This window comes from Tenrec ecaudatus, chromosome 14 (genome assembly GCF_050624435.1).
Source record: "Tenrec ecaudatus isolate mTenEca1 chromosome 14, mTenEca1.hap1, whole genome shotgun sequence".
Taxonomy (NCBI): Eukaryota; Metazoa; Chordata; class Mammalia; order Afrosoricida; family Tenrecidae; genus Tenrec; species Tenrec ecaudatus.
Genome location: NC_134543.1, coordinates 39,193,400 through 39,217,865, shown reverse-complemented (window position 1 = coordinate 39,217,865; position 24,466 = coordinate 39,193,400). Strand labels below are relative to the sequence as shown.

The window sequence follows — 24,466 nt, the reverse complement described above, 5'->3', positions numbered from 1 at the left end:
TGTATCTTCCTCATAATATAATTGACTTACCAAAATATTTACAGTTATCTCATAGCATAATCCTGTGCACAGTGGGTGGAGATCACCATTTCACAGAAGAGAAAGCTAAGTTGTAGGGAAATAAAATGTCTGCCCAAAGTTCCAGAGTTAGTATAGGGAAAACTAGGACTAACCACAGCTCAGTTCTCCTTCATAATAGAACATCACTTTTCTGCAACGCCAGTTTACTCACACAACGATCCATGGTTCCATTAGCATTGTTGAATTAAAATGTATACAGTCTTTGCATTTTGTACTTTGTTTCTGTAGGAGGCGAACCTTCTCAATTTTGTATTTCCTATAGTTCTTTGTACCAAAAAGGTAGCCTTTTTCATTTGTTGTCAGTAGTCCACCAAGGTAAGAGTTTACCAAATACTGAAGATGGAAGTATCTCAGGCAGCTTTGTTATTTGTACATTGAAGTAGTCTGCTATAACCACGAGAGGAAGAGACGGAAGCTCAAGAATCTGAGTCTTATCCAGCTTCCACTACTAACAAGCTGAATGGCTTGAGTTACTTACAGGATCAATATGGCTGTGTGTGTGTGTGTGTGTGTGTGTGTGTGTGTGTGTTTAATGAGGTTATCTCGTATCTATGGTTTCTCAAAATTCTAATACAGTATGTCTTTTTGTGCCTGCCTGTCATCTATTTGTTTTATTCATTGTGAGTGGTGGAATTTGAAATTGAATAAAATAAAGCTCTCTGTCCTGAAAGAACTTGATAATTGAATAGCAATGTCAGGCAAGGACACAAATAGCTAACTTTTGTGAAGACTGAGTTGAAATGTATACAGGAGAAACCAGCTTCCCTTTGCCTTAACTATCTAGGTTTTTTTATTTGTGGAAAATATATATAACAAAAGTTGCCATTTTAGCCTTTTAAACATATAACTTAGTGGCCTTAATTCACAATTTTGTGTAACCACCCCCAGAATTTCTCTCTTAAAACTTATAATCACAAACAGAAAATCTATGTACTCTCGTATTAAGCAGTAACTCCTCATCCAACCCCTTCTTCTAGCCTCTCATATTTCTGTATGTATTTGCCTACTCTATAGATATTTCATGTAAGTGGCATTATACATAGACTGTGTTGTATGTGTCTTATTTCACTTAGCACATTGTTTTTAAGATTCATCTCTATCATAGCATATATCAAGATACCATTTCTCTTTATGTCTAGATAATATTCCATTGTATGAGTATACTATGTTTTATTCATTTATCCTTCTTTTGATAGATATATGGGTTATTTCCAACTTCTCTTTATTGTGAATAATGTTTCTAACATACATGGTTGTACACAATCTGTTTGAGTTTTTTGTTCCATTCTTTGGAGTATACCTAGGAATAGAATTGCTAGTTTTGTTATATTTTTGTTTACTGACATGTCTGAAACATTAATTTTCTTAATGTCAGATGCCTTCTAACATTTTTACAGCTCTCCATCCGCATGTTGGTTCTCCTGTAAAAACTCTGTATGGGTCTCATTTTCAAATGCTCTTCTAGTTCTCCGCCCTTTTGCTGCTGTTTTAATTTTTGTTTCCATATTTCATGTCCCACATCTTCCCTGGTCTCTTTGTATTTAAATGTAGAGAAGTTACTGACAAGTTAGAGCTAAAAAAGGAAAAGCTACATAGTGAAGCTAGAATATTAAATAAAAAAACAAAACTCACCACCATCAAGTCGATGCTGACTCATGGCGATCCTATATTGTCAGGGAAGGGGTGTTGGTTTTTTCACCTCCCAATAGTTGACTTTGTTCGCTCCCTTGCCTAGTCATGAAACATTTTATGGAAACTCACTGGATTTGTTCTTTGTGCAGTTCTGACTTTCAGGAAAAACAGTGGCTCTGAAGGATGAGGGTAACAACAAAAAAAGAGAAACAACCCAACCCCAATGTGCGCAAAGGACTTGAACAGACATTTCACCAGAGAAGATTGTCAGATATCTAGAAAGCACATAAAAAGATGCTCTAAGTCATTTGCTATTAAGGAAATAAAAGTACGATGAGCTGTCACCTCACTTTCATTGGAATGCCAGTGATCAAGAAAACAGAAAAACCAAGACTTCAAGCCAGTTCATCATGGTTCAGGCATGGCAGGTGGACACAAGGGTGGTGGGCATAGTACATGGCAACCAAATCTTGTTTCCTGTGCATCGGTTTGGGCCCAAGGAGGAAACATGCAGCAGTGCCGGAAACAGCAGGTGCTGGTGAGGGTATGGCGAAACAGGACCCCGCATCCATTAGTGGGAGAAAATATAATGGTACAGCTATTATGGAAAATACTTCAGCAATTCCTCAAAAAGTTGAACACAGAATTACCATGATATGGCTCAGCAGTCCTAATCCAGAAGAATTCATTGCAGAAACATAAACCTGTATACCAGTGTCCCTTACAGTATTTCACACATTAGCGAATAGGTGCAAACAGCTGAATGTCCATCAACAGCAGAATGGACAAATGTACATATTGCTTGGCTGTAAGTGACACGAAGTACTGATAGCTGCTGCAGCACGGATGACCCTGGAAAGCATTATGTTGAATAAAGTTATTCGGATGCATAATAAGAAGCCAGTTCCAGGACTGACCCTTGCTTATTGATTCGGTTTGGCATTGAAGTTTCAGTCTAGTCAAAGTAAAGGTGCCCCTGTGCTATGACCTGAGGAAAATCAAAGTGACCATGAGTTGAAGTGAGGAGATAGGGAGTGCTGGGTGTAAGGAAAGCTCAAGTTATGAAAACAAGAGATAGTTCTTAATATCCGCATTCTTATACCACCACAATTACTTCTGAATGCTCGAATGTGAGGAGACTCCTTTGGGAAGTCAATGTCTTGTTTGAGTGCAGGACCGTGTAAATCTGTGCCCCAAGTTTTACCATTTCCAGGGCCTTCTTAAGTAGGACAGAGGGGATCGGTAGCTGCTGGTGTGTGAGAGTGAAAAACAGTGCATGTGTCAGAACAGATGGGTGGCTCAGGAACTTAAAATCATAAAAATCCTTAACGGTTTGCCTACTTTTGCTATGCTCTCAGAAGAGCCCCTGCATGTCTGTGACGTGGGGGTGGACAATTTTAAACTCTGTCAGTGACTCTGCAGTCACTATAAAAAGTATCAAAAAGAAGAACGAAAACAAAACTTGGTCTCAATATTACAAACAATATCTTTAATGATCTGTAATAACAGCTGTGAAACCTGCTGCCACTTTGTCTGAGAAATTTAAAAAGTGATAAATGTTGTTTGAATGGAAGGCTGGTGGGTATTTTACACATCCTAGTATGGATTATGACTCTGCAATCCTCCCTTATTCCTGATAAGCCAATTTCTACGTCTTCTTGTTCTCCTAGTATGACTTGCAAGTATATTTAGAATGTATGTATTTGTTGTTCTTTAATATTTATTTTTTCCTGATAGTGAAAATGAACCCTAAAAATGGTCTAGGAATACCATCATTCCACCATGAGTTCCCCTAGAGGGCCATCTATGTAAGAATATTATGAGCAGAACCTGAATTTCTCCTTTATGTATACTCCCCTCACTCCTCAGGGTCCATGTCCGACGTACAGACAAAGTGGGAACAGAAGCAGCTTTCCATCCCATTGAGGAGTACATGGTGCATGTTGAAGAACATTTCCAACTTCTCGCACGCAGGATGCAAGTGGACAAGAAAAGAGTATACTTGGCCACAGATGACCCTTCTTTATTAAAGGAGGCAAAAACAAAGTAAGTTAGAGCAACTAATGACCTAGAGTATGATTATTTTGCTTTCTATTAGAAAGGATGCTTAATCCTATGATTTATGATTCTTGTTTTAATAATCTAACCAGTTATTGGAATTTTAAAATGCATATTGTATCCTGGTGAACTTAATCAAAGCAGATTTTTATTAGGCATACCTGATAGTGCCTTATAAGAAACAGATCTAAAGTGAACCCTTCCATTAACTTATGCGTCATTACCGTCATCACCGGCATCACTACAGATGTTTGCTAATCATATCGGGATGCTAATAATAAAAGGTACTGGCCCTTATTTCAGTAGCTTCACTCAAAATGATGGCAAGAGAATATATATGTTAGAAGACCTTTCATCCTATATGTTTATACTAAAGAAAGTTGAAGAATGGAAAGATGAGTTTAGTTGGTGGCAGAATAATGACCCTTAAGAAGTACTGTATAGTAACAATCATTTGTGAAGCCTGCTTCAGGCAGTGTGCTGGATGGTGGGGTTTCTGTGATGACCAAGACCATCCTAGCTCTCAAGGAACCCAGATCTACTGTGGAACAAACAATTACACAACAATATAGTGCTCCTAGAGGGGTGAACATAGGGTCGAAGGAAGACAGACACATAAATAAAATTCTGGTCTTACTTGCGATTTCTCATCAGAGAATCTAGGTGAACCTGCAGTTACTGTTTATTTACTACCAGTAAATAGAGGACTTATTAAATGTATGTAAGAGTAGAGAATGAGAGAGGAGATTTCAGGCTTGACTTTGCTCAGTCTTCAAGAAGAGTCATCCTTGAACCTTGATTGGGTTTGTTGTCCCTGCTTTGTACACTCCTGTCATAGTGTTTAGCAGTTCCTCAGCTCTGCCTCCTCCACTAGTTTATAAGCATTGTGCACAGTTCCTATTATTTGTAAGTAGCCAATGAATATTAAAGTAATTTTAATACTATCAGTATGAAAACTTTGTATTACCAGTTAATCACTTAAGTTATAGCTTTTCAATTAATTAATATATTACTTTTATGCCACAGAAGAAACAAAATTAGAATGATGACTATAATGCGGGTATTTATCTAGGTCATTAGTTAATAGGTTAAATCCTATTTCTCTCTTAAAGTATATATGTTAACATGCTAGAAATTGCTGTACATAAATAAAAGCAGGTGCCAAAACATTTCCTAACCAAGTATAGTCATGGAAAAATATGAACTATAGATTAAATGACCGATTGGACACAACATACAATAAAATTTTACAAATATTTTCCCTTTTGAGGTTCAGACTTAACAAGGGGCTTCAAAAAGTCATAGAAAAAAATCTATTATCTTTCATTCAATTTCTCCATGAATTGTTTAAGCCCCTTGTATGAGAGAAATTAGTTTACCTTGCTCCTTTATTTTAAAACTGTACAATGAAGTTGAAGCTTGTTTGAAGAAACAGATATCAGTTTTATCTACTCTCGGTTGGTTTTAAATATATCACAAAATTTTCCTCTTTTTTTGCTTGATTGGCAAAGTAATTGCTGTCATTAGAAAATGTGGAAATTGGAAAATAAAGAAAAATACTCTACACAGTCCCATTACTCAGTGGCAACAACTGTTTAATTATTTGCATGTGCCTTCCGGTTGCCTAGATTCACGTTTTTCATAGTTGATGGTAGTGGTGTGCTTGTTGTTAGGTGAGACTGAATCAATTCTAACCCATAGCAACCCCTGCATACACCATTTAAGACCCTGCCCGGTCCTGCAGCACCCTCACGATCATTGTTATGTCCGAGTCCATTATGATAGCCACTGTGTTCGCCTCTCTCCTGGAGGTTTCTGTTCTTTTTCCACTGAGCCTCTGCGGTAGCAGGCTATCCTTCGCCAGGGACTGGTCACTTCCGATGACGTGTACAATGTTGAGCATTCTGGATGTCCTTCTTCAAAGATAGATTTTTTTCTTTTTCTGGCAATCCCTGCTAGATTAAATATTCTCAGTGTGTTAGTCTGGGTTGACTAGAGAAACAAATCCAGAGACAACTTTATATCACAGAATAATTATCTGTTAAGAAAACATCCCAGCCCAGCACAGATCATGTCCAAAAGTCTGATATTATACCATATGTCCGATACCAGTCCATACATTCATCTTTAGACTTACGCAGCCATGCAGTGATGCTGAATGCAAGCTCACAGGCCAGTGGGTAGAAAGTCTTGTGGATCCAGTGGCAGTGGAAGCATCTCAGCAGTGGCATGGGTCTCTGCATGGTTTCTCCAGCTCCGGGGCCCTGGCTGCCATCAGCGTGGCTCCATGTGGCTTGCCAACAGGAATATCAAGCAGAAAGTGTGCTGCCTCCAGCAGGGAAGAGAGGAAAACTCCCAGAATTCTCTTGAGGAAGCCACGACCCCAAGGAGGCATCAATTAGGCTGTGACCTGAGAGGCTAGATTCCACCATTATAACCTATTTAACAAGCTGACATGAAATGATATAACTACCCTTAGTAACACCATAATTTGCATACATCAGTGCTTCTTCAGTGGTGCTCCGTATTAGCCAACTTTCATAGTCACATAGTGCAATGAAAAATACCATGGTTTGGGTTAGCCACACTTTATTTATCTATGTGATATAGTTGCCTTTTAAGAACTTTAGAACTTGGGAGGATGTTGTAGAGACTGCTTGGCCAGGTTGGGCGGGGGCTGGGTGGTGGTGGTTGGGGAATGGGCTCTGGAGAATGACTGGGAGGAAATAGGGGCGCTGTTGAAAGCTGCATTGAATAGTATCAGCAAGAAAAGGCAGCAGCCCTGCGCAAGACCCTAGACCTGTTTGACAACTTAAGCGACATTTCCGTAGGCAATTCAAAAGTGAAGCAATCTGAAATTTCCAAACCACCCAGGGCGGGGTCTTAGCAAAATAGCAGCCAGTCCAAACCAGATCCTGAAAAGAAACCAGGCCCTGGGGGAGAGGCATCTGATGCCAAAGGAGAGCCCCTTCCTGGGAGTGGTCTCAGGCTCCCCCAGCTCCACCTCCCAGACTGGCCAGCACTACCCTCCAGAAACTGGCCAAGCTGGAGACCAAGATCCGGAGCTGCAAGGTGCAGCGGGGTCCATCCTATGCCAAATCTGACCCCCAGACCTCAGAGGCCAGCCTGGTAACGGGGGGCCAGGGCTCCTACTGAACTCTCCTCGCAGGCCACGGACTAAACCTCTGAGGGATATGGCCAGGCACAGAGCTGGGGGCCAGGCAGCCAATTCCTCCCGAAAGAGCCCTTCCCACTCCCCACCCCCCAGCCCACAGCCCCTGCAGCACCCTGGGTGAAGAGCTGGCCCTCCCAGCACCCGAGCTACAAGCACCTGTCAGGACCTTGTACCCGCCCCACAGCGAAGAGATGAGGTAGCTGCTGGGAAGCTTGCTGGATTCCGGGGAGGAAGGAAGGCGGAGGAATCGAGGTTTCCCTGGCATGGAAGTCCATGGGATGAGCCAAGCACACGTCCCCTGGTTGGGTCAGATCCCAGCGTGGCTGGCAGACCTGTCTGTCTCTGGTGTGAAGCTTCCCAACCTCAAGTCATTCCAGAAGCCATGGCCACCATCCACGTGGCCAGCCAGCCAGCCGGACCCACCCCGTATCCATTCCAGAGCATCGGCTCCACGGACCTCCAGTCCTGCAGCGCAGCCTCCCGCAGGGCAGGGCCTATAGGTCCCAGGTCCAGCGTCTAGGTCTGGGTCCTAAGGAGGCACTGCACCAGGCTCCTGTCCTCCCCCAGGAGTGAGGCCAGGCCTGCTGAGGTGTCCTTGGAGACCACCAATGACACCGGATCAACATCCTCCCTCTGGAAGACTTGGCCCTGGCCCCGGGTGAGGAGGCCAGCTTGTGCCAGGACGGAGAATGTGCTCGGGGCAAAAATCCAGCCCGCCCAGGCCCTGGGCCAGAAGGTTCCACTGGACAGGAGCCACCACGACGCACCCAGGCCTGGAGCACAGTCTCTGGGAGGCATGGCCGTACCCCCTACCAAGAGCAAGGTCTATGAGCATCTGAGCGCTGATTCAGGGGGTGCATTCCGAGACCCCTCAGCAAGCACCTGGAGCTTGGCCTACTTGGAGGTCTTTGAGGCCTCGCCAGGCGCAGCCCCTTCCCAGCCCACAGGCTCCTCCGAGACAACAGAAGGTCTTTCAGTCCTCTTGGAACCAGGGAAGGAACCTTCCCCCCAGGTCAGCAGAAGGTGGGGTCAGGGTGTGACCAGATGATCACGAAGGAAATGGCTGTGCAGACCCCGGTCCTGCCTTCATTTACGATGGGGCCACGGTGGTGGGCGTGGCAGCCATAGTCCTTGCCCTGGGAGGCACCTACACGGACCCCATGCCCATGCCAGGCACGTGGTTAGTGCCGACTCGATAGAATCCCTGACAGCCCACTGCCCTGCCACGTTGGTGCTGAAGGACCTGCTGAGGACAGCTGGCCCAGATGCAGTGCTTCCTGGAAGCCAACCACCACTTGCACGCTTGCTCTTGGCATGGCTGCACTGGGACACGTTCCACTACCACACTCTGGAGGAGGCCGAGGTGCCACAAGCCAGTCCCACTGACCCTGGAGGCCGCCCTGGAGGAGGTGCAGAAGGGGCTCGGCGCTGACGACTAGAACAAAAATCTTATTCCAGGACCTGGATAGAGGTCGCCTGCCTGGAGAGTAGGACTTGGCCCTGGACCTGGACCTGGACTGGGACTGGGTCTGGGACCACAACCAGCTTCATGAGGAACATGACTGTCGCCGGCTCCTGTGAGAGTGGAGCAAGCTGTGAATCACAGGCACGCCTGTACCAGCCTCGGACTGCCGCATCCAAGCTGCCTTCCTACCCCCCCCCCACCCGTGGTGCCTGATTACCTGAAGCGGGAGCCCAGGTAGGAGCCGGAGGACTTGGGGGAGCGTGACTTGAATCTGGAGGAAGAGCGGCTCTTGGACCTGCTCTTCGACCTTGAGGGCCCGCTGCGGGAGAGGGGGGCAGGCCAGGGGGCCACACACCGGCCTGAGCAGAGCACCCCTCTTCTGCCCTTGGTGCCAGCCCTTCATCCTGGGGTATAGGTGAGGCTACTGATAGGTCAGGGTGGGTGTGAGACCTCCCCGGAGGACCCAGGACCTCAACTGTTGCTCTTCTCCTGGCCTCTCCTCTGGTGGGAAGAACTCGAAGAGGCCATTCTGCTCCCAGCCTTTACTGCCAGACAGGGCATTCCCTGGACAGTTCTGTCAGGAGAGACAGGGACAGCTAGCAGTCCACTGTGGACTAGGAGCCACTCAAGTGCTGAGGGTGAGCCTGCCGTCCCACACACGGCTGCTGGGCCTAGGTGACCAGAGACCTGTCTTCAGCCTAATGGGGCAGTGGGAGCTGCGACTGCAGACAGAGGCCCGGCCAGCTATGGGGCAGCAGTTTTTGGCTGGGCTGAGCAGTGAGATGCTGCTGGAGGCCGGTTCTGGCCTGCCCGTTTGTCTCCAGCACCTGAATTAAACACCACCCCCACCACCCCCGCTGAGGACTTGCTGTCAAAAAACCCCACAGAACTTTAATGAGTTCTTTTGCAGATTTGCTCAGTGACATACATTGTTGGATTCCTTGACTGCTGTTTCCACGGACATTGACTATGGATCTAAGTAAAATGATATCCTTGAAAGCCGATAGTCCCTGCACTTACCTCGATGTAGCTTATTGGCCTAGTTGTGAGGAATTTTGTGTTCTTTTTGTTGAGGTGTAATCCTTACTGAAGTCTGTGGTCTGTGGTCTTCATCAGTAAATGAAGTCCTCTCGTGACTTCCCATGCCCTCCTCACTGTCAGCAAGCAAGGTTACAGCATTGGTATACAGCTAGTTGTCAAGTTGATACCATTCTTCTTCCTATAATTCAGCTTCTCGGAGAACTTGCTCAACACAGAGTTTGAATTAGTGAAAGGGTACAACCTTGATATATGTCCTCCAGGTACAACATGAGAACAATGAAGTGTTTTGGAATTCTTGCCAATATTATCCATAATATATTTTGATTCATACAGTAGAAAATCTTTCAGTGATCTTTAGTAAGGTTTTGCATGTATGTGATATTAGTTACATTGTTTGATATTGTCTGCAGTTTGTTAGGTCACCTTTCTTTGGAGTGAGCACAATGATGGTTCTCTTCCAGTCGGTTGGCTGGTAGCAGTCTCCAAATGTGCTTGCTAGAGGAGGCAGAACATTGCACCCATTTGTTAAGAAATGACTGAATTGGTGTTTTGTCAATTCCTGGAGCTAATTTTTCACCAATGCCTTCAGTGCAGCATTTCTTTTTCTTCTTTTTAAATCATTTTATTGGGGGCTCGTGCAACTCTTATCCATCCATCCATCCATCCATCCATCGTGTCAAGCACATTTGTACATTTGTTGCCGTCATCATTCTCAAAGCATTTGCTTTCTACTTGAGCCCTTGGTTTCAACTCCTCATTTTTCCCCTCCCTCTCTCACAACCCCTTGATAATTTATAAATTTATTTTGTCATATCTTACACTATCCAATGTCTCCCTTCACCCACTTTTCTGCTGTCCGTCCCCCAGGGAGGGGTTTACATGTAGATCCTTGTGATCAGTTCCCCCTTTCTACCTCATCGTATTTTAACTCTTTCCTTTAAAAAATTATATATATATAATTAATATATATATAACTATTGTGATATACATATATACAGAATTGTACAATTCTGTTGGATGCGATTGAACTATTGTGATATACATATATATCACAATAGTTCAATCGCATCCAACAGAATTGTACAATTGCTACCACAGCTTTTCCAAGCATTCTTGTTGTATGGGCTCCTGGGCATCATCTCCCCTTCCCATCAGTTCTCAATCATATGCTTCCTCAATTATATGCTGCCTCCTGAAAGGTACATTTGGCACATTGACTCGGTTCGTTCCTTCCACTTCTTTTTATGTTTCCCATGTCGTTCAATAATTTGCCCATGAAACCTTTCAGTTTTACAACTTAGGTTTGAATTTTTTCTTCAATTATTTCGGTTTGAGAAATGCAGAGCAGGTTCTTCCTTCGTTTTTCTTTTCTTTTTTTAGTTCCAATATTATTGCCTTTTATTGTCAGTGTTTATAAACCCAATCTTTATTTGCCTTTGAGGATTGGAAACATTAAATGTAACTTAACAGGTATATTTTAATCCACACATTACAAGAAATCACATAAAAAATTGGCATTTTAATGACTTTGTGCCCTTTTTCATGCATAGTGTCTTTGATATCATCCCAAATTATGTTACATCTTCGGTCATTAGTGTTCAGTGCATCAAGTCTGTTCATCATCTGGTCTCTAAATAGAGGTGGGATATACTCAAGATTGTACTTTGGTTCTTAGGGTCTTGTTTCTATATAAATCATTTTACTGGGGGCTCTTACGGCTTTTATAAAAATCCACATGTCAACTATATCAAGCACATTTGTACATATGTGGCCATCATTCATTTTTTTGCCATCATTTTCAAAAAATTTCTACTTGAGTCCTTGGAGTCGGCCCTCTTTTATCCCTCCCTCACCCCCCTACCTTTGTGAACCCCTGATAAATTATAAATTATTCTTGTTTTCATATCTCATACCATCTGCTGTCTTCACCCACATTTCTGTTGTTCATCCCCCTGTCAGTGGGGGGTGGGATTATACATTGATCCTTGTGATCCATTCCTCCGTTCTCCCCTTTCCCCAACCACCTTCCCCCTACCCTCATAGTATGGCTACTCCCATTTCTGTTCCAGAGTGGTTTATCTGCCCTGGATTCTGTGTGTCGAGAGCTCTTGTCTGTACCAGTGTGCATGCTCCAGTGTAGCCAGATTTGTAAGGTAGAACTGGGGTCATGGTAGTGGGGGAAAGAAAGCATTAAAGAGCTAGAGGAATGTTGTGTTTCCTTGGTGCTATACTGCACCCCAACTTGTCCCTTCTTTGTGACCCTTCGATGAGGGGAGGTTCTCCTGGTCTTGTTTTAATTTTCTTCAGTTTCACCTTGACCTCGCATATGTGCCACTGATGAACTCTTTCGCAGCTTGCCACCAGCCTTGCCCTGACTGATGATGTGGAGTTTCTCCACAGATGTAGTCAGATTGATTCCTGCATATTTCATCTGGCGAGATCCATGTGTATGGTTGCGGTATGGGTTGTAGGGGAAAAAACGTATTTGCAATGCATGTCATTGGTTTTACAAAATTCTACTAGATAATCTCCCAAGTTGCTTCTATCACCATCATAATTTCCAGATATTCTTATTTCAAACTCTTACATTTCCAATAATCACCAAAATTATCAATACATCTCAATTACATACTTGATCAATTTCAGACTGCAGAATGTAGTAAAAATCTTCAATTTCTTAATTTTGCCATTCATGGTTAGTGTGTAAACTTGAATAATATTGAATTAATGGGTTTTCCATATTATATATACTTTTTATTATTTTTCATTTAATACGATAATAAATCATGTTGTCTCTCACTGCCAGCTAGTTGATTCCTACTCATAACAACCCTCATAGAACAAGATAGTACTGTCCCAATGGGTTTCTGGAACTGTAACTCTTTACTAGAGTAGAAAGCCTATTTTTCTTCCACAGAGCAGCTGTTGGTTTTTAACTACTGACCTTGTGGTTAGCAGCTCAATACATAATCACTGTATCACCAGAGCTGCTTATCTAGATCACTGAAAAGTCACTGTGAATATATTTTTCAATAGCTACATATTCACTGTTTGAATTTGCCATAACTTGGCCCCTTTCCTTATATTAAATAGGTTGTTTCCAGGTTTTTTTTTAATTTACAGTAGATGCCTGATATCTACGTTATAGTCTTATGCTTAATTTCTAGACCTGGAGGTATTTAGGCCAAAGAGCATGAACACTTTTACAGCTTTTGCACCACAGTGTATGTAGCATGGCTTTTTACAACAAGCAGCCCTTACAATACAGTTGACAATAACTATAAATGGAATGTAGGAATAAAAACTTGGAATTTCCTATTTGTAGTAGTCAGCAGCTATAAGTCCTGCCCATAATAATTGAGGTACCAGTGTTTTGTAATATATCACATTTTATGCATATTTTCTTTTTTGAAAATTCTTTAGTTTTGAGTCATTTCAAATACTTTCTCAGGAATTCAAATGCTGGTTATCTCTTTTATTTTACTTAAATATTTTTCTACTCTGAATTAACTCTGCCTAATTTTAATACTTAACTCATTAAACTTTTGCCATGATTTCAGACCAACAGCATGAACTAATTTCTCAAACTCGATGTTCATGGTTATTCAAAGACTTTTTTGTTTCAAGAGGGTAAAGAAATGAAAATGAAATGATGCAGTCAGATGAGACAGCGATTTGGGGGCTAGTTTTACACAGGTAGTTTCTGATTAAAGATGAGAAATTAATGCTGTGCTGATTAGTCGTTCCTTAGGTTTCTCTGAGCTAAGATTGAGTTCACCTTTAATCTTTTAGCACTAGTGCCCCAGACACTGGCACACTGTGTTAGTTTGGGGGTACTTTAAATAAATAAATCTACAGACCCCTGTGTATAAGAGAGAACACATCCCAACCCAGTGTTGCCCAAACCCACAAGTCCAACATTAATCCATTAACCCATATGTCCAAAACCAATGCACAAAGTCCTCCTGCATCTCACAAAACAGACGCAGTGATGCCGACTGCAGGAGGAAAGCTAAGTCGGTGAATGTGTAAGCATCTCAGCGCTGGCAGGGGTCTCCACATGGCTGCTCCAGCACCCAGGACTGCATCGGGGTAGGTCCATGAGGCTTCTCCTTGGGCATGTCTTGCAGGAAGTGAGCCTAACCAGCTGAAGCAAGAAATGGCTAAGGCAGCTACACCCTGGTCCGACCATCACAAAACAAGAGACCCGAGAACTAGAAAGGCAAGGCTCACTGAGCCATTTATCTCTCTGCCCTTCAATTAACCCCACATGTGTTTATCAGCCAGGTTGGCACAGTAAACTAACTACCTCACACACCTATGGCAAATGTGGCAATATCTCTCTTATATAATTAATTAGTAAAGTGTTTAAATCCCAGACTCATTGGAATCAGGGGAATAAGGCAGAATCAATTCTTTTAAAGTTCGCTTATCAATTTTATCTGCCAAGATTGTGATGACTAGCACTAGGAATAGCAGAATGGCAGAGATGGGAATAAGCCTTTACAGATCTCTCAGATTAAATGTTTACATGCTCAGTGTGCTCTCTATAAAAAATTCTGGGTGAGTTCTTTTAACATTATTCATTAGCATAAATAGAAGCAAAAAAGTTAAATATTGTTTATAGTAGTTGGTTGTCCTTTGAGATGAAGAATCAGCAGTAGAAGTGTTAAATGTCGTCACTAATTTCCTTTTGAATCCTCTGATATTCTGGAACATTGCATGAATATCACAGGACAAGGCACTAAGAATACAAGGATAAGTATAAAACACTGTATGACTCCTAATCTCAGGAAATAGCCAACTAGTGGGAAAATGTGCATGTAACAGATAATTACAGTATAATTAGATGCATGTCTTATAGTATTTACATACTAGATAGAATGAAGTTAAGAGGAGTATCTATAAGACTTCAGGAAAGAAAATTTTATATTAGTGTGTAACTTTAGGCTTGTACTTTGTGGGTGATACTAAATAAAGTTTATAAGGTAAAAGAAGGGGGAAAAAGCCTTTTTTCTTTTCCAATTTCTGCCACCTTAAAGGTTCAGGAACTCCTCTTATATCCGTACACAAAAACAAACAGAAACCGAAGAAGCATGCTTGTTCAGTAAAATCCAGAGGATTATGTGTTTATTATTTAGAGGTAGAATACCTCCCTCTCCCATTTAGTTTGCTTCTGTTTGTTTTCTCCACATTTTCTATCCTAATCTAAGCAGTTTGTTTCCATAAACAAGTAGCGCGTGAAGAGTGTATGTGCATTATTTTGTTGAGTTGTAGAAAGGGCCCTTTAAGTTAGAGCATCAATGTTTGTGCCATTTCTCGGGAGACAGATCACTCCTCTCTTTGTTTCACGGAGCACCAAAGCATGCTGACAAACATGGTCTTTATTCAAGGATAAAATCTGCTCTGTTTCAGCAATCCCTCCTCTCCTCCACCCTCTGGCCTTTTCATATGTATTTGTTGCTGGGTTTTCCTCTGCCTGGATACACGGCTTCATAGTGGTCATGATGAGAGTCTTTCTGGTCGCTTTCTCTTTAGAATAGATGCGACCTGCCTTCCATCTCTCTGATTCTAAGCTGAGGAGGCAAAATGTCAAAGATAACGAGGCCAACTGGATCGGAACACTGACTACCAGTCTCAACCCAGAGATCAGGGACTTTGCCTTAACAGTCAGCGTTAGGAAAGCAGTGAGCGAAAGCTCCTTGGTGGAAAGCTGTGAAATGAAGAGAAATCTGAAGCAGCTGGTAGGGGATTAGGAAAAAGTCCCCCAAATAGGTAGCACTAACTTATTCACTTATTCACACAGTAGTGTGGAAGACTGCTTGCTAGGTGATGTGATGCAAAGAAAAATGAGACAACAGCCCCAACCTTTGGGAGAGAAGCAGGTAGCTTGAATCTTGCTGTTTCAGGGTTTCTAAATAAAAACTACTGTTCTTTCAAGCTGGTGATGTAGTAGTGGTTACACACTGGGCGGCAAGCCACCTGGTCAGCAGCCTCTCAAGACCAGCAGCAGCAGCTCTGAGGGAGAAAGACTGGGCTTGCTACTCCCATCATCAGTTACAGTCTCGGAAATCCACAGGGAGTCGCTATGAGTCAGCATTGACTCGATGGCAGTGAGTTATTCTTTCAGGCAATATGTACTCAACATCTGTTATAGTTCAGCTCCTCTTCTATACACAGAAAATCATACAGAGAACAAAGCAGGTGAAATGCCTGTCTTTATAGAACTACAATTCCAGTTTGGAATGAGAGAGGTGTGAAATGGACCTGAGTAATAAGTAAATGGTATATATATATTCAAATGATAATAAACGCCATGGAGAAAAATAAAACAAGTAAAAAGGGTAGTGATTGCCGAAGACATATTGATATGGCAACATTTGAGCAGAGACTTAAAAGAAGTGAGGAATCAAATCAGATGGGTATCTTAACAGTCAAGGCTAACACTTATTGGCATTTACTTCATGTCCAGCACCCTTCTAAGCATTTTGCATGCCTTAATGGATTTAATTTTCATGAAGTTACATAGAGGAAGTATAATCTTTTCTCCCTTTTCATATAACTTCCCAATGTTTGAAGCTCAAATATAAAGATCTGCTTCATCAACTGGAATCATTTGATTCACTTTCTACTGTCATTAGTTACCACTGAGTTGGCGCTGCCTCATGACAACCTTATATGTAACAGAACAAAGTGACACCCAGTCCTGGGCCATCTTCATGATCTTTGGTATGTTTGGACCTATTGTGGGTGTTGCGGCGTCCTGTCTTATTGAGGGTTTCCCTCTTTTTCTCTGCCCCTCTGTTTTACTAAGTATGATGTCCTTTTCTAGCGATTGGTCTTTCGTGATAATGGTCCAGAGTGCAGTCTCACCACCCTCACTTCTCAGGTGTAATCTGATTGTATTTCTTATAAGATTGGTTTATTTGTTCTTCTGGCTGTCCACATATGTGCAATATTCTTCACCAGCAAACAGTTATAATATGTCGATTCTTCTTGGGTCTTCCTTTTCATTGTCCAACTTTGTTATGCATGTGAGGTGATTGAAGACCATGGCTTGGGTCAGGTGCACCTTAATCACCAATGTGACACCTTTGCTTTTTAAAACTTTAGAGAGGTCTTTGCAGCAGATTTGTCAAGTGCAATCTGCTATTTTATTTCTTGATTGATGCATGCATGGATTTTAATTTTTGATCAAAGTAGAATCAAGTCACTAAAAGCATATATACTAGAGTGAAATTAAAGCTCTAATTCAGAGTGAAATCATTTGAACAGTGATTTTCCCAAAAAGCCCTATTTCAATATTTTGAGACATATGTCTTCATAACACTACCAAAGTGTTACTTGGTAGACATCTTCAAAGAAGTTGCTTTCATAAATGTGTTCGGTTAGGTTGGTGTTCCATTACTATTACTGGCTAGGAATAAATGACAATTTAAGAAGGGTGGAGGTGAGAAGCTATTGTTTTTCATGAGTTTTAAAAATATTCATTATTCTTTGTATCAGCAACTTATTATATAAATAGGCATCACAAATTCTAAATTTAAAATACAGTTAAAGTTTTGTCATGATACTCTATTCCAAAGGAAACATGTAGTGAGTGACCAAATATGAAAGAAGCTTGTAAAAGCATAATGAAAAAAGATCTTTCTGTTCTCCATGTCAATGAATTGCAAAAGACATTTTGATGTGTGTTTGTGTGTTTCCATATGATGTGTTGATGACTTTTATTATGCAGGGAATTCCAGAATGGCTTCTGCCCCGCTGATGGATTCAAAGATGCCTCATTGACTGCTCCATTGAATGTCATACTTAAAGCTCTCCTGGCTCTTAAAAAGAGAGGAACTCATGGCCAATGGGCAGATCTGCTTCCTGATAACCGTGATGAAGATGTGATTTTAGTGACCATGTGTATGTTCCTTTTGCTTAGGTTCCCCAATTATGAATTCATTAGTGATAACTCTATTTCCTGGTCCGCTGGACTGCACAATCGATACACGGAAAACTCCCTGCGGGGTGTGATTCTGGATATACACTTTCTCTCCCAAGCAGACTTCCTCGTGTGTACGTTCTCATCCCAGGTGAGTGACAGGAGGGCATTTGCAAATGGCCGATAATTGTATTTTTGGGTCACAGAAGGAATTTCTTAACCTTTTTAAAATGTTAGTTATGGTGACTCAGGTGTAATTTTCTTGGTGTTGGTGACAATCCTTTTGTAAGAAAATGAAAAGACCCTCTAAGATCGTTTCTGTGCTCCAAAATAGCCTTAACGTATAATGTTGACATCGGAAACGACGTTAGTTAAATCTAACCTGTGTTAACACAAGTTCTCTACTAAAAACGAATGGCTGTGTCATGATATTTATATTCTAAAGGAAAAGAGTAATGACCAAACAGGAAAGCAGCTTGGAAACGCTCTTTTAAGCCACTAGCTGTTTGCAAACAAGGGCTGAACGCCCCTCGACTAAAGTCAGTTCCTGGAGTTGTTTAAATGCTTGGCTTGTTCACAGCATTTAACAGAAACAGTAAGTAATTAAGCTTAGTTAATACTTTCTGATTTTTGCACACATTTCTATATAACCAGAATCTGTCCGTTTCTACACATCAGTGCCCTGACACTCCTGGCTTACGTGCACAGCATTTTGCCTCACTTCATTGCTTTATATAAAATAAGTGCATTTCCTCCTCAAGTACTATTATGTTTCTACCAAGTGGAAACTGTACATTAATTAAACTGTACATTAAACCTAAGCAGTACTCACCATCCTTCTTTGAGTTTAATTGTTGCAGATGATTATATGTTTTGGCTTGGTGTGTGTATGTGTTTTATGACTGTTCACTCAGCCGTATGTGCCCAGCGGAATAGTCAGGACCGCAGTATTTACTGTGGTTTCTATTTTGTGCTGCTTTCACATATGCACGTATTTTTGGCTAACTCACTCAACAAGCTGTTCCACGACTGTTTTGTCCTCTTCATTTATTAGGTGCAGAGGGGCGTTCAAAGGAGATTGAAAATACTAGTCTTTCCCTGGTTCAGAATCTCATAAGCACAATACAAATAAAATACTAGGGAATAATTTCCAAGAAATAGAAATTGGTATAAGATAAATGTATGTGTACATCTTGAAAAAATTTAGGGGAAAAAAAGAAAATGTGAAAATGGAGAGCCACATAATTCTCAAGGGAATATACTTCAAGAAACTGAAGGGACAGCTTCTTAATTACGCCACCTTGTGATTGTTGGAAAGATAACGTACCCAGGCAAAGGCTAGGCTTTCCTTCAAAGTGCAACACAAACGCATCTGTACTGCTGAAAGCAGAAGAGAAAAGGCAGCCCTGATTCTTATTAGCAGGGACAACTTCCTGAGCCTTCAAGTTTCCATGAGGGTGCCCACTGATCACTTTATTCTCTAATTAGAGCGAGGATTCTCTCTTGGAGTGGTCCCCTGTCAAGTCTGAAGGTTGGGGCGTATGTCCACCTGGCCTCTCTCAGCTGTCTTTGAGACTGCGGCAATGCACTTGTGTTGTCTTCGTTGTTGTCATTGCTAGATGCCATCAAGTCAGTTCCGACCCATAGCAACCTGATGCACAACAGAATGAAACCGCCCAGTCCTGTACCACCCTCACAGTTGTTCGTCTACCTGAGCCATTGTTAGAGCGTGGTGTCAGTCCATCTCTGAGGGCCGTCCCCTTGTTCACTGCCCCTCTGCTTCATCAGCCATGATGTCCTTCTCCAGGACTTCTCTCCCTGACAAAGTGTGTCAAGACAAACCCACCCCATCCTTGCCTCCAAGGAGCACCCTGGCCCTATGCTGTCTTAATTAGCACTCCTTATTTTACCTCTAAGGAGACCTGCTGCCCTCACAGTTACAAGGTGAGCTGCTAACCACAAGGTCAGCAGTTCAGAACTACCAGTTGCTGCGTGGCATAGGATAGTGTTATCCTCTCCTGTAGGGTCAGCATCAACTTGATGGTAGTGAATTTGGAATGTATTTTACCTCTAGCTTCTAATATCCATTGCAGTGTCTGTCTACACAGAATCCAGACAACACTCATGATTAAAGGGTTTATTAAGGAAGTTAACCTCTCTGGTGGTCTAATTATGTCCATAATTTTGTACCCAAATTCTTCATTGTTTGTGAAGTGAAAAAAATTCATAATCAGGGAAAATCTGTATTCTGACATGACGGTGCCAAAAAATGGAGTTGCAAGTAATTTATTGGTGGTCCAATACCATTTCCGCAGGGGTTGACCCACCACTCCCTGAAGTATTATTAGGCCCAGAAATTTCCAAATGTCATCTTTGGTCACTGGTTCCCACTTTCTGCTTCTTGAAAACTTATGAAGCAGAGTAGCAGATTGTTACTCTTGTTACCGGTTTGTCTCCGTAACATTTTTTTCAATGAGCTCATCGGTCAGAAATAACTGGAGGTATGCCACAGGGTTGTTGTGGTCAATGTCTGCTTTCATACCAGGTGCTCCAGGAAACGGGAATCTTGGGGGAGCTGCCTGACCCATACCGCAGACAATAAGCACCAAGTTCGCACATCGCTGAGCTCAGATGCGGAATCATCACTGATCTGATCAGTGTCAGTGTCGGATGATGAATTTCCCCATGAACCACTACCGCTCAATTCTGCGAGTAATTCTAAGTCACTGTCGCTGTCATTTATCTGGTCGAAAACTCCTTTTGTGCTAAAGTGACACCTTTTTGATGCAATGGACAAATTTTTTTCCAAATGACAGTGAAAGGGCAGGCAGGGCACTGGAGACTGCTCTAGGGGCAAGGTCACACTTTGGTTCTCGTGGACTTATAACATTTGTCAGTTTCAACTTGAACTTCTATATGAGCGGTTGATGGTTTGCTCCACAGTCGACCCAGCCTTGTTCTAATTCATGCCCAGATGGAATCGGAGGAACTTGGATGCCTACTTCTAAGAACGGTGCCCAGTGGAAACCTTCCTTCTCCTGGGTTTCCTTAAAAATACCCGTAGACTCATTCTGGAGAGAAAGACTGGCCTTGGCTCTATGTTCTATCTCCTGATGTTAAAATATACCAGGAATAATATGCACATAGTTAAAAGCACAGACAGACAGCCAGGGTTCAAAATCTAGCCACTTACTAATAAAATAATCTTGAGCAAATTCCTTAATTGACCTGTGCTTTAGTTTTTGCACCTATAAAGTGATTATAATGACAAAGCCTTTTTTGGATATTGAGGTAATTGGATTAGATAACATCTAATAACAATGCCTGACATCTAGCAAAAGCTTGGTAAGTACTTGCTTTGTTATTTTTGGTTTTGCAATCACTTTATTTGAATGATTTGCTTTCTCCCTTCCCAGAGTCCCCACTGATTTCGCATGGCTTTATCTAGACTGACGTTTTAAGTTCCAAAGATTTTTGATCCTCATTTTGTGATAGTTGCACCGTGATATTAAATTAGTGTATGAGTAAAATAGCAGTGCTTCCTGTGGTCTTGATCCTTAGCCTCATGGTAAATTCTAGCCCCGCAACTTGAGAAATCAGTGAATCTCTTTGTATTTTAGCCCTTGTCTACAGAATTAAAAATAATGTCCAAGTTCAATTGCATTTTCAAGTTAAATGGAGCAGTTGGGAATTGGCCTTTGTGTTTCTAGATTTCAGATTCTCTAAGAAGTTAAGGTAATGGTCAACCCCATCAAGTTCCATTTTTGTTAAATAAGAGCTTGAAATAAGCATTTCCATGTAGTCTTTTTGGTGATGTTTGTCATGAATGCTGTAGTTTTAAAGGACTTCCGGGTAAATCCGAAATTGGTTCACTGACCATGTTAGCAATCATTTCTAGTAGTTCCTTTTAAAAAAAATCATTTTATTGGGGGTACATACAACTCTTATCACAATCCATGCATACATCAGTTGTATAAAGCACGTTTGTGCATTCGTTACCCTCCTCATTCTCAAAACATTTGCTCTCCATATAAGCCCTTGACATCCGCTCCTCATTTTCCCTCCTCCCTCCCTGCTTCCCTCTCCCTCTAGTAGTTTCTTTTAAATAAATTCTAATTAATAGTAGTAAATAAGTGTAGTACAGCTTTATTCACTGAATTAGATACCACAATTAGAGTTTTGGGGAAATTTTTACCTGAATTGAATTCCCTAATCAAAATGTGTATAAAGAAAGGATTTTCTTAGCAAAATGTTAATATTCTCTCTTTTTATCTTCACCTATTCTTAGAAAGGTTTCTGAAACTCATTTGCTCTATAATGAAATGTCTGTTGATTGCTAAAATGTTATCTCTCTATGGGTATATTTAGAGTTTAACTTTGTTATTATGAAATTCAAGAAATGCAGTTTATAACATGATAGAAGGTCCCAGTTAGGATGAGACAGAATTGTAGAAAAAAATCTTAAGTTCATAAAAATGACCAGATTTATTGGATTTGGCAGAGACTAGAGGAACCCCCGAGACCCTTACCTTGTAACTTGAAACTGAAGCTACCGCCAGAGGTCACCTTTCAAACAGTAGATTACAGACAAGTACACCTCTGAAGAATACGTTCCTTTAAAATAGCCAACTGTACAGAGACTGGGCAGGCAGTCTGTATAAAGAAGCAACGGTAAAAAGTCAAAGAAACTGCGTAGGTGGCAATGGGTGGTGAGCAGGATGGAACATGATGAGAGTGCTTGCCGACAAATCGTGGGGATTGTATCCAGTGCCTCAGAGCAATTGAGGGGGAATCTAAGTATGTAAACATCCACCTAAAATATTTTATTATATTTTAAGGATAAACGCCTAAAATACAATAAAATATGTTTTAAAACAAACAGGAAATGCACTCATATTATGAAACCAGTGAGCAGAGATGGCATCATTTGGACAAAAGGATCATTTTAAGAGCCCTAGAGCGCCCTACACTGTGGGAGAGGACAGGGCTTTCTCCTCCCTTAAACAGTTGGTCTCAGACACTCACAGGGGCAGTTCCGCCCTGTCCTACAGGGTCGCTGTGAGTCAGTAGTCCCTCGGTGGCAGTGAGTTTGAGTTTTGGGTTTTTCAGAACTACGCCGATCTGGTAGATTCGTGCCCTGCCTTCCCCAGAAGTTACTCTAGCCTATGTTGCGCCAAGCTCGCTACTGTTTACCTAGCACCCTTAGAACTCTTCAGAACAGAAATATCTCTTTTGTGTCACGTGCCAGTACCAAATGATTGTCAGTAACTACCTGAATCTGGCGAGCAGAGGTCCAATTCCTAAATCAGCAGGAAAAGCATATAATTGGTTAGCACTGGATGAAGGAAAGTGAGGGGCACCACTCGCACCTCCTAAACCTTAAATGCTCTTAGGGCAGGAACGGTGTTTAATCATTTTTATACCACTAGTGCCCAGCGTGTACTACTGGGTGGCTCTTAACATTCTTGAAATTCACTGATCTATTAGTGAAGGATTTTGAAAATATATATGTTGTTGTTTTCTCCTAGATATCTTAATTTTAATAACCTTTTAAAGTAAATAAATAAATAAGAAAAGGCACAAAAATGAAGACTTACTTGGCGTATATGATCATTTGAATGCAAATTAGACTAGAATTCACTATGTTTCAGTTGGTCAATCCTAGAACTTCCTCTTTTGGGATGAGAATTTTCAAATTGCTATGAAGGAGAGATTATGTATATTAATTTTCCCCCCTCACTCTTTCCCAAGGTCTGCCGAGTTGCTTATGAAATCATGCAAACACTGCATCCTGACGCCTCTGCAAATTTCCATTCTTTGGATGACATCTACTATTTTGGGGGCCAGAATGCCCACAACCAGATTGCCCTTTATCCTCACCAGCCTCGAACTGCAGATGAAATCCCCATGGAGCCCGGAGATGTTATCGGTGTGGCTGGAAACCACTGGGATGGCTATTCGAAAGGAGTCAACAGAAAACTGGGAAAGACGGGCCTATATCCCTCCTACAAAGTTCGAGAGAAGATCGAAACTGTCAAGTACCCCACATATCCTGAGGCTGAAAAATAAAGCTCGTGTGGAAGAAATGGACCTCCAAACCCAGTTCAAACCTTTTGAGCCAAACAGTAGACCAAGAAGGCCCCACCTAACCATGTACGGTTAAATGAGACACAGCAGCAGTAGCAACTGAGAACAGACTGATGCCTCATTGGTGGAATTGCTCTTTAACAACGGTTGCCATGCCCGCAAACCCATGCGCAGTCCAATAACGTACTCACCTATAACATGCAAACAGGTTTTTTTCTATGTTTCCCCTTCTTTCAAGCGTATGTACCCATGAAACAAACACTGCCACATTGTATAATTTAAGAGACAGACAAATTTTGTGTGAGACTTCAAACATGGTGCCTATATCTGAGAGACCGATGGGACCCAATGAAAAGACCCAGATTGATCCCTGCTGTCAGGAGAGTTGATCCTTAGCCAGTGGTGATGACGTGACCACTGAGTACACTCCAATCAACAGATTCACAATGAGAATGGCTATTCTTTCCTTTATAATGTTGTCTGGATACATTTTTTTAAGTAATTGCATCAATTCATCCCATCTCATCATTAATAAGTGAAGCATACATCAGAAAATAAAATATTCATACTCCATTAGGAACTTTTGTAAAACAATGTCATGGACAGATTCTTTAGTACTTAATGTTTCTGGACATTCTCTTTGATAACAAAAAATAAATTTAAAAAAGAGCAGTTTTGTAAAGTTTCTAGAATTTTGCGTCATTGGATGATATAGTGGTTAGTTTTATAGTGGAAGAACCATGATACAAAAAATTTTATGGTTTTTATGCTTATTTCCCTTTTTTCTGATAGAATAACCAAATTTCAACTCAGATATTCATTGGTCAATTTTAATACTGAAAACTGAGTTTAGTTGGTGTATGTTACAAATCTGCTTAAGAACAGTTGGTGAGTTTTCATTCTCTATTTTGGATATCATTTGCTTATTTCTAATTGAATGAAATAATGTTGCCTCCCGAGAAACTATTACCTGCATTTCTAAACTTAATCATTTCAG

General features: G+C 41.5%; 1 protein-coding gene across 7 annotated transcripts in view; it reads left to right on the top strand.

Moving 5' to 3' along the window:
* FUT8 (fucosyltransferase 8) overlaps positions 1-24,126 on the top strand; it is a 286,681-nt gene extending 262,555 nt beyond the window's left edge. For 6 of the 7 annotated variants that reach the window (XM_075532154.1, XM_075532149.1, XM_075532155.1 and 3 more), the window contains 3 exons: positions 3,583-3,759; positions 17,383-17,533; positions 23,134-24,126. In XM_075532154.1, the coding sequence (XP_075388269.1) occupies positions 3,583-3,759; positions 17,383-17,533; positions 23,134-23,451 (646 nt within the window). In that variant the 3' untranslated portion in view covers positions 23,452-24,126. The remainder of the gene's footprint in view (positions 1-3,582; positions 3,760-17,382; positions 17,534-23,133) is intronic. The other variant, XM_075532156.1, reaches the window with a different exon arrangement.
* The last annotated feature ends 340 nt before the right edge of the window (positions 24,127-24,466 follow it).